The 10,916-nt window shown below is 39.4% G+C and overlaps 2 protein-coding genes across 4 annotated transcripts; one reads left to right on the forward strand and one right to left on the reverse strand.

Moving 5' to 3' along the window:
* Positions 1 to 1,502: 1,502 nt before the first annotated feature.
* On the reverse strand, positions 1,503 to 4,539 carry LOC114470308 (lymphoid enhancer-binding factor 1-like). Of its 3 annotated transcripts, none has more exons than XM_028458438.1 (9): positions 4,407 to 4,539; positions 3,935 to 4,003; positions 3,464 to 3,841; positions 3,305 to 3,363; positions 3,133 to 3,213; positions 2,889 to 3,048; positions 2,439 to 2,546; positions 2,002 to 2,341; positions 1,503 to 1,544 (listed from the first exon to the last, which is right to left on the reverse strand). In XM_028458438.1, exons 2-8 carry the CDS (start codon positions 3,998 to 4,000, stop codon positions 2,306 to 2,308), a joined length of 888 nt encoding a protein of 295 aa, XP_028314239.1. In that variant the 5' UTR covers positions 4,001 to 4,003; positions 4,407 to 4,539; the 3' UTR covers positions 1,503 to 1,544; positions 2,002 to 2,305. The 3 variants fall into 3 exon arrangements, with proteins under 3 accessions (XP_028314239.1, XP_028314237.1, XP_028314238.1); XM_028458436.1 differs by having other exon boundaries at positions 4,392 to 4,530; XM_028458437.1 differs by lacking the exon at positions 1,503 to 1,544 and adding an exon at positions 1,869 to 1,913 and having other exon boundaries at positions 1,995 to 2,341; positions 4,392 to 4,530.
* A 2,292-nt stretch (positions 4,540 to 6,831) lies between these two features.
* cmklr1 (chemokine-like receptor 1) lies at positions 6,832 to 9,617 on the forward strand. Its single transcript, XM_028457089.1, has 2 exons — positions 6,832 to 6,868; positions 6,981 to 9,617. The coding sequence occupies exon 2, from the start codon at positions 7,013 to 7,015 to the stop codon at positions 8,048 to 8,050; it is 1,038 nt and encodes a 345-aa protein (XP_028312890.1). The 5' UTR covers positions 6,832 to 6,868; positions 6,981 to 7,012; the 3' UTR covers positions 8,051 to 9,617.
* The last annotated feature ends 1,299 nt before the right edge of the window (positions 9,618 to 10,916 follow it).

Raw genomic sequence — 10,916 nt, forward strand, 5'->3', positions numbered from 1 at the left:
GTTTTTAAAAGCATCATGAAATTGACTTTTCAAAACTCCGGAAAGCAGGCGTGTTTGGGAAAATAAACCTCAAATACTATGTTTTTGGGGTTCTTAGAACAAATGGAGACGTGTGGAAAAAAGCATAATACTGGACCTCTAAAGTGCCACACATTGCAGTGTTAGTAGTGATAGTTGTAGTATTATGTGGTTAAATAATTACCTTGAAAAGTGGTAGTTATACATTTGTATAAACATGTGGTGTGTGTGCATTAGTTCACGTTTGTATATTAAAATAAAAAGCATGAATATTACTTTTACAAAATGTATTCACATTATGTACAATTTACATGATATTGACACCTGAGTGGTATTCCATAACAGAAACAGAAACAGAAATGTTTTATTTGCCATGTACAGTTTTGAGGACAGTACAAGGAATTTGACTTGGTGGTTGGTGCACAAAACAAGCAACAAAAAGAAATAAAAGAAATAAAAACAAAACAACAAAGAACAACCCAGCAACAATAATAATAATAATAATGATAAATATAAAGGATGAAGGATAAATAAAGGATAGATAGAGAATAAAGGATAAATAGGATAAATATAAATATATATATATACAGTGCAGCATGGTATCAAGCTGGTGGAGGTGGTGATCGGGGGGGGGGGGGGGGGGGTGGTTCAGTGGGTGACTTGGGGTGTGTTCATGTGGATGGTGGCAGAGGGAAAGAAGCTGTTTTTGTGTCTGGAGGTTCTGGTCCTGATGGACCGAAACCTCCTACCAGAAGGGAGAGATTGAAACAGTTTATGACCGGGGTGGGAGGGGTCGGCCACAATCTTTCCTGCACGCCTCCAAATCCTGGAGGCGTACAGGTCCTGGAGGGAGGGCAGATTGCAGCCGATGACCTTCTCTGCAGAGTGGATGATACGCTGCAGTCTGGCCTTGTCCTTGGCCGTAGCTGCAGCGTACCAGATGGTGATGGAGGAGCAGAGGATGGACTGGATGATGGAGCTGTAGAAGTTCACCATCATCTTTGTTGGCAGACTGAACTTCTTCAGCTGCCGCAGAAAGTACATCCTCTGCTGAGCTTTTTTGATAAGGGAGCTGATGTTCAGCTCCCACTTGAGGTCCTGAGTGATGATGGTCCCCAGGAAGCAGAAGTACTCTACAGAGCTCACTGTAGAGTCTCCCAGGGTGAGGGGGGCTGGGTTCTTCCTGAAGTCTGCTATCATCTCCACTGTCTTTAAAGCATTGAGCTCCAGGTTGTTCTGGCTGCACCAGGACACCAGCCGGTCTGTCTCCCACCTGTAGTCAGACAGAACATAAGCGGGTTATGTTCAAATTCTGAGTATGTTTGGGCTCAAATGAGGGAAACTCTGCTGCCACGTCTCCTCAGACACATTTTATTCATATTATTCCCCGCTTGTCACGTCACTGTGATGAAGTGACCAAAAAGTGTGACTAATTACAGGTGATTTAAGCCACTATAGTCACTGAAGACTGAATGCACCTTTAGAACACCGGCTTATTTCACCCATTAGGTTGAATAAATCACTCTCTTTGTCACGGTTAGCTGTGGGTGTGGACCCAAATGCAGGAAAAGATGGAGGCAGGATGCAAGAGTAGTGTTCTTGGAACCAATCCATGTTTTTAATTCAAAAATCCAAAATCAAAACTAAAATCCAAAACAGGCAGCATGAAGGAATCAGGGAACAAGACCAGACACGAGGAAGGTAACAACAAACCTGACATCACACACATTAACACACAATGATCCCGCAGCCATACTGTGTCCAAACACTCAGCTAAATAGTGGAGGAGGCCTGATTGGGAATGGGCCACACCTGGGTGAAAACATGAGGGAGCTAATCATTCACCAGCCAAGCACACAGACATCACTGAGGGGTGGAGCCACAAACAGGAATCCCTGAAACACAGACGAGTTAACACAAACCAAATAAACAAAGACACAACAAAAAGAGGACCCAAGGGTTAAAATAAACAGAACCTAACACTCTTCCGTTTGGTTGTCATGGCAGCTCGAGTAAATCTCTGATCCATTGATGGTGGCTTTTTATCGTGCGCGTGCACGTACGTAATCCAAGGTTTACCTACGCAGGGTTGATTGACCCACTTCATACCAGCTGTAATGAATCAGATACCCAGAGTTTCCCACCGCGGGGTATGTTGACACAGAGTTTATGGATAAACTCAGTTTGTTAACCCTCCTTTATGGAATACCCCTCAGTTGGATGGACCATCAACTCCATCAAAACAAAGGACAGTTCAGGAAGATGATGTTTTGAGGATGTCCATGTTTCAGGCTTTGGTCCGACATCGTTTCCTCTTCATTCTCTAAAAACAAACACATGACACTTTGAGTCAGCTGATAAAACACTTTCACTGTCACCTTTAAGGTTGCTGTGTCAACATGTCTGCAGAGTAGACTTACATAGTTGTCTTTGTTGCTCCAGTCGGGGTTCTCATTGGAGTGGATTAAAGATTCCTTTTTGGCCATAGTAAAAAACTTGGATTTCTCCTTTGGTGACAATGATTTCCACTGTGGATGGACAATAAGAAAAGTGTCGGTCACACACACTGAAGAGTTTAACCCTTGGAGCATCCTTGTGACCAAAAGTGACATTTTGGGTGTTTTTATTTTTTGCCTCTCAATAATCTGGTCATTTTAAAGGCTAGCTGTATGGAATTTTGTTACTATTGTTTTTTACATATAGGTCTGAAGTAGTTAAAAAAAGACTGATGCTGTGGAAGTTAAAAAAAAAAAATGAGTACATTTTTATTGCACTTTTATTAGATGGACCGTTTGTGTACACAAGGTGTACAAGTGTACGTAAAGGAGTGCACAAAGGTTAAAGGTCATTCATGGAACAAATTAACTCACCTGTTGACCAAGGAATTTGTTCACCACAGCGCTCGTCCTCACGCCCAGCTCCTTCTCCGCAGACTTCCTGTTCGCCTTCAGGAACAGCATGAAGGCGTTGAGGGGCTTTTTGATGTATGGCCCCTCTGCCACCTTCTTCGCCTGGGCCTTCTTCACCTTTCTGAAGGAAAAAAAAAAAAAAACACAAATACAGTGTAAGAACAGAGTCAGACACAAGAAAGTCATGTATATTAAAACAACTCACTGTGAGACTGGGGCCTTCACTGGGGACACAGTCTGCACTGGGGGCACAGTCTGCACTGGGGGCACAAAGTCATTCCCATTCCTACAAAGATAAACACACACTGGATCAGAAATCACGTCACATGTGAAGTCACGACTGTGTTTGATCTGGTCTGTTTGTTGCCTTTACTTACTCTCTTCCAAAAGTGGTGGTTGTTTTACCCCCCGGGGTGTACACTGGGATTCCATCATACTGGAGACACAAAAAGACGTGAATGCTAGACACCCTGTCATGGTATTATTACAAAGATCTACAGAAATACATGGACACGTGTGTTAAACAAAGATCTTACTGTCAGAACCGGCACATTGATAGCCGGGAGGGTGGTGGTTTGGAGGTCAATCCATTGTGGGACCTCTTTAGGAATGGGGGCAATGGTTGAGGGGCCAGGATTTTGTGTGGGCCAGTACTCGGAATTCAACAAAGTGGCGAAGCTTCTGGGTTCCTCAGTGTTTGGGGCCCCATACCAATGATCATAAACTGCTTTGGGTCCCTGATTTTGTTGGGCCCCATACTGGTCCCCATTTTTTTTGGCACTGTACTGGGCCCCATTCTGTTGGTCCCCGTACTGGCCCCCATTCTGTTGGGTACCATACTGGTCTGCTATCTGTACAGCCCCATATTGGCCCCCGTACCCGTACTCTTGAGACCAGTAAAAAGGAACCGTCTCCTGAAAAGTAGAAAAACATCCATATTTTAGGAACTATCAATAACACATCAACGTTATTAAGTACATAATTAGGGGGCTTGTCCAGGTTCTTACCATCTGTATGAACTCCCGCTGTTCGGCCAACATCTGCTCGTTATTAGGATATAAAATGTCCTCCATACTCTGAGGGAGGAACGAGGTTCAATGAGCTGATCAGTGACATGTATTAGTAACAAAGGGTAAAGTTTTTTTTATTAGGCACTTATTCTGATACAAACAATAATATACAGTACACTAACTGAGACTTATTGCAGTGTGACAAACTAACCAAAGCGAAATAATGACATGGATCACTACTAAACAGCTGATAAAATGTTACCACACTACATACAACACTCACTTATATCACTATTACATTGCATTTCTTTGTATTGATAATTTAATTAATAATCAAATAATTATTGAATTAATAATTAAATTATGTATATTTAATAGCACTTATGATAGATATGTAGAAACCATAAGAATCAGGTCACTGTCACATTAAGTTTAGAAACATTATCATACTTACAGTATAAGGACTTACTTTGCTGAAATTTTGCTGCTGATACTTTAAGAAATCAAAGTTTTTTACAAATCAGCAAACAAGGAGGATTTTGTTTTCTTTGAAAGCTGAAAAACTGAAGATGGTTCTCTAATCTGGAGATGGATGCTTTGCTGCATTAAAGGTCAAAGTTTGTTTGTTTTATTGCTGTTCCAAAAGAACACAAAGTTTCGGTTGCTATGACGATCACGTTTGAGTGCCTTATAGCCTCTGGTCATCCATACACAGTGGCTGACCTAAAATATATCAAATATGATTAAAAAAAAAGTCCAGAAATAATTAAATAAAAAAGAAAAAAGTTAATCAAAAATAAATAATTAATACACTGCACAATATAACAATTTTTTTTTTTTTCTTAAACTTGTGCAATCGGAGGTCACGTAAAAAACTTGCCCTTCCAACCAGAGAGTTGGTATTGTTCAATGAGTGGGGGGTGAGGTAGGGGGCAAGCAGGCCCGGAGTGGCTAATTGGGAGGACTGGGACAATTCCCGGTCGGCTGGTCTGATGTTTGGGCTGCGAAGACAGGTGTGGTGCTAAAAAGTGAATGCGGTCTACGGGAGTGCGCACAGCCAGTTAAGGCTGTATCGCCCACTTGTGGCCGAAAGGAGGTTTCTTCCTCAAAAGAACTTGAAGTCATTCATTCGGATTATTTTGGACAGTTTAATGCCAAACAAGCCCTTGTAATCTATTACAATATCCTTAAAGGGCCAATACAATCAATGAAAATATTAAAAGGGCTTGTTGGTTTTTAAACTATCAAATATAGCTTTCATGAATGAAATCAAGTCATCTTGATGAAAAAAAAATCTTTCAGTCACAAAGTAGAAGCTACAATCACTTTTTGGCAGGTGAAAAACAGCCTTTTATTGATTGTATTGACCCTTTAATATAATCCTAATTATTGACTTCAATTTTTTTTAATGAAGAAACCACCTTTAAGTCACTTTGTAGTGTTTAATCACTTTTTGGAAGGTGGAAAATAACCTGTTATTGGTTGTATTCACCCTTTAAAGATAAGTTTGTGTATAAAATGTGTATTTTTGTATCTTTCAGTTGTGTTTTTGTGCATTTTTTGTATAATTATTGTTTTGTGATTCTGGAGTCATCATGTATATTTTTGTATCTTATTTTGTGTAGTTTTGTTCATTTCTGTTGTTGTTTTGTGTTCTTTTTGTATAAATATTGTTTTTGTTTTATTTTACTCATTTAGTACATTTTTAATATAAATACCGTGTGTGTGCGCGTGTGTGACCATCTCCTCACACACACGCACTCGCATCAGCCGCGCGAAAAAACAGACCAGGAAGTACCACAAAAAAAAAAAATGCAACTCTCTCTCTCTCTCTAAATGGCTCTCTGTGCATTCAGCATGTACATCCAGGCACTCTCACACACCCACGTACATCAACCGTGTGTGTGTTTACATTGTAGCTGTTACCATATTTCTTAACACATAGAATAATATAAGGAGAAACACTCACCCTTGCGCAGAACAAACAATAATCATTGTGGAGCCGTGTTATGGACCCATCCGCTCACAAAAAAGTTACATTCCGCTGTTTGAAGAACCACATCGTGCTGTTGCGATATGGTCGGCTATTGGCCGTCAGCACAACCGCGCACAGTGATGGAGACAGAAGAGGGAGTGAACTCTGTAAATATTGACTTTCTTTTTTAAACCCAAACAAACTGCGACAGTGACGTCATGCTCCGGTGACCCGGAACCAGAAGTTGCACGCTCAATACCGCGTAATCTTAAAATTCAGAACGTTTTGCAACACCAAATTATTCCAAAATAACGAAATACACGTGTGGTATTTGGAACCGTTGACTGTTTCACGTCAAACTCATACTACAATATTTGTAGAATTAAATTATCTGAACTCAATTACAATTTGATTATGATTACAACAGCAACAGATTTTTAAATTGCAATTACAATTATATTTACACCATTATTGTAATGATCAATTACGCAATTACAATTGATCCAAACCCTGTTCTTTACACATCATTTATATGTGAAAGTGGAAACTAGAGCACATTGATGTAGAAATTACTTGTTTTGTGCCTAAATTCTGCTTTCCTTTTGGACCCAAACTGGCTCTTTATTTGGCCCCTGAACTAAAGTGACAATAAACAAAGTAATGTTCCCACACAAACAAAATAAATACAGTATCTAAATATATAAACAAGTTAAATTCGGTATTCTTGAAAGAATAACCACCATAGAATAAAATCGGATTCTTAGAGCTCATGTGTCAAGCTGCCACAGCTGGACACATGATGTCAAAATGCAGTACTGAAAGTGTGTACAAAGAGGAAGTGGTGAGAAACCATCCGTCAGCTGTTTTTGTGGTGGGTGTTTAATTGCTTTAAAGGATGCCTCTTGGCTCAGTTGATTGCGGTAACACCGGGTGAACTGCACGCAACATTCTTAGTGGTAAGTCGGGCATAGTTTAGGGGTTATTTAAACTTTATTCGATATACTCAAATTAAATGTCAAAGGAATTTGCATTTTACATTTTGAATCTGTTTTAAAAATGTTTTCACAGAACTTTTCAAAGATCAGTGCTGAAAGCCAAAAATGGAAATGTCGGACTACAACTATATGGACTTCAATTACAGCTACGAGGGCAATGACAGCATTCAGGAAGCGCCTGTTTTCAGACACAAACCAGCGTGTTTAAAGGAAGTCTTCTGCGTGTCTTTACTGGCTGTCAGTGTGCTCATCTTTCTGCTGGGCTTCTGTGGAAATGCTTTGGTCATTTGGATTTCCGGATTTAAGATGAAGAAAACGGTAAACACCACATGGTACCTGAGCCTCGCCATCTCTGACTTTGTTTTCTGCGTCTTCCTGCCTTTCAGCATTGTCCAAACGGCCATGGAAGAGTGGATCTTTGGCTACTTCATGTGCAAGTTTGCCTCAACGATCATGTTCCTGAATATGTTTAGCAGCATATTTCTCCTTGTTGTCATCAGTGTGGATCGCTGCGTGTCCGTCATGTTTCCAGTCTGGGCCCAGAACCAGCGCACGGTTAAAAAGGCTTCAGTTATTGTGGTTGTGGCCTGGCTTCTTGCCATCGGTCTGAGTGTTCCCTCTGTGATCTTTCGAGAGGTTCACACTCACATGGGCAGAACCAACTGCTACAACAATTACACTTTACACCAGAACAGCCACTCACTGGTAGCCGTGACACGCTTCTTCGCAGGCTTTGTCGTACCATTCATCATCATCATCATCTGTTACTCCATCATCATCATCAAACTTCAACGCAACAGAATGGCTAAATCGTCCAAACCTTTCAAAGTGATGACGGCACTCATCGTTGCGTTCTTCGTCTGCTGGCTGCCCTATCACGTCTTCGTCCTGCTCGAACTGCAACACCAAAAGCACGACCTCCACGTTTTAACCACAGGACTCAAAGTGGGCCCCACGATGGCCGCGGCCAACAGTTTCCTCAATCCTGTTCTGTACGTCTTCATGGGCAACGACTTCAGGCAGAAGTTCAAGAGCTCCGTGCTCTCCAAGATGGAGAATGCGATGGGAGACGACGGCCGCACCACAAGCCGATACCTGTCTAGGTCCAGCTCCATGGACGGCAGGGCTTCCACACACATTTAGAGGTTGTGACGCGCCCCCAGAACTCACGTATCACTTTTAGCCAGGGTGGGGGTAAATTACATTTTTAGTGACAATTACATTTTTAATTACAATTACATTTTCAATTTCACATTTTTTAATTATCAATTACGGGATTACAATTATAATTGACCCCAACCCTCCAATTATCCTCAAATATTACCAACACATTATACCTTTGGGGTCAATCTGACCCTAGGGATAGTTCCAGCGATAGACACAGATAGACACGTTTTACACAACTAAAACAGCTTCAGGTCAAATTGACCCCAGAGGAACAACACCAGTGTGTGCAATATGTGTAAAAATATCATGATAATTTCATGCTTAATCAATTGTAAGCAGCAAATTAGGAAAAGTCATGAAATATGAAGCAAAAGACAACAAGTCAACTACTTATGTTTAAATGATAAACATTGAATGGGGTCAAATTGACCCCAAGGATAATAGGAGGGTTAACATTGTCGATTCACTCTCAATTTACATTGAATGTATGTGTTTTTGTTGCTAAGAGACATTTTTTGAATAAGAAAACAAACAGTATTCTGTTGGATTTCTTTAATTGACTCACAAAAAACACAACTAAAGAATATTGTGTAAATACTGTATATATTGAGCTCATTAGTATTTACTTTTCAGAGACAATATGGTGATCAGTGATTCTGTTAATTACCAACTTCTAATTAAAAAGAAAACTGCTTTAGCTTTAGGATTAAATGCAACTAAATATAGATTATTAGTGTTAACAATAGTGGGGAAGAGGTGAATGCACCTCTAAATTCTGATTTATTTGAAAAAATAATTTGTTGTCTTTTCTTTTTAAATACAAAATGGATCAAAGACATTAAAAAATCTGAAAATAAATCAATTATTGTATTTTTATTTGTATCATTCGTAGGGAAATGACAAGCAGAATACTTTATCTTATCAAAGTGTTTTTATGCTACAAATCAATTTCAAGCTGTTTTTGATTTTGATTATTTGTTTGATTGTTGATTATTTTTTACAGTTGAACCATATGAATGATTTAAAAAAATGTTTTTACACGGAACCTTGGAGCACTTGAGCTTCTTTTTCAACCCATTTGTTGTTCCAGGATGTTTCGTTAAGATTGTCATTTGTCATTGTAAATATTTTCCGTCCATCAATAGAGCGAGATGATCACTAGAAGAGAAGTGGTGTGCAGTCATCAACATTTTTTTTACAAGTTGATGACGGCACACCATGAAGCTGAGTTATGGTTTGGTCTTTTGTATATGAAGTGACTGAAACCCTATAAAATCCTAAATAAATATAATTTTTTAAGTTTTTGAGCATGCTTGTGATTTTCTGTGTGCATCAGTTTGATTATGAATAAATAAAAAAAACAAATCAACCACCTGCTAAATATATGTATAGTCAGATTTTCCTCATGATTGAAAAACATAATTATGTATTCTTAAAAGAATAGGGAGGTGAGTTATAATTTCAGTGCAGGAAATGTACCAATAATCAATATTTATTATGCATTACACTGATTATGGTTCATTTTGATTTCTGCTTCTTGTTACTGGACATGCTGTAAATTCTGGAATTCTGTATCAAATAATAAAGGCACAAGTTAATCAACAAGTGCCCGACTTCCAACATATTTCACCAATACCTATGAAAATTCATACATGCCTTCATATGGAAAGAGTTGGCCAGTTATTAATACGTAATTCTTGATCAGAAACATTTAAAGCATCTTTCTACACTAATTAAAAAGTGAGTCATAAGCTACATCTGTATCTACACTATTCTTACTGATTCTGAATCCTTTTAGAGCCCTGTCAAACTCAAGGCCCGGGGGCCAAATCTGGCCCTTCAGAGCATCCAATACAGCCCACTGGAGAAAGTGAAAATGACAGAGACACGAAACATGAACCATTGTGTAAATTCCCGAATAATTCATTTATAATTTGTTGTTGAAAGAGCTCTAAATTTTTCAAAAATCCTGCAATTTTCCTCAAATTACTCAAAAAAATCGCCAAATTGAATAAAAAGTGGTGAAAACAAATAATAAATAAAAAAATAAAAAAATCAAAGGATATTTAGATATTTGTCACTTATTGCTTGGATATTGTTGATTTGTTCCATACTTTATGTGTAATTCATAACTGGAAGTGCAAACTCACACACATTCATGTTGAAATTGTTTGTTTTCCCGCCTGAAGCCTACAGCCCACTTATGATCCAACTAATTCGTTTTTGGCCCCTGAACTAAAATGAGTTTGACACCTTTGTTTTAGAACATCACTTATGAAATGTCAGGAAATATAAATTAATTCTTATGGATTTTTTCTAGCTTTGCTATTAGTTGAAATGATTTGTTTTGCTATTTTTCACCCATCTCCATTTGTTCTAAGTTTATTTGTTTATTTTCCTAAACTCGCCTGTTTTCCAGAATTTTAGTCTCTGAAAAGTAATTTTCTGAGCAACTCTACACAAACAGGCTGATTTGTGGCCTACTTATGCATATTCATGAGTGGGCGTGTCTATAGATGGGACACTGACTTCCTCCTGCCCTCACGGTGACGTAGGGCCAGAGGACGGCCCGCCCTCCTCCCACCCACTCCGTAGCTGAGCTCATGCTGCTTTATAAACATGAGACAGAGCGTGGGGGCGGGGCGTTCACCGGTACATACATAGACTGTAGAAAATACATACATAGCACTGAGCGAAGAACGCTGTAATGCTCACCTTTGTGGGTGTGTCTTTTTACATGTCAATCACGGCAGAGAGCTTCCTGGAGGTGCGGCTTCTCCAGCTCAGTGCTACGTCAAATTCGTCATCAAAGTGGGAACGTGTCATCAAATTGTAGCGAGGT

This window comes from Gouania willdenowi, chromosome 9 (genome assembly GCF_900634775.1).
Source record: "Gouania willdenowi chromosome 9, fGouWil2.1, whole genome shotgun sequence".
NCBI classification, from domain to species: domain Eukaryota; kingdom Metazoa; phylum Chordata; class Actinopteri; order Blenniiformes; family Gobiesocidae; genus Gouania; species Gouania willdenowi.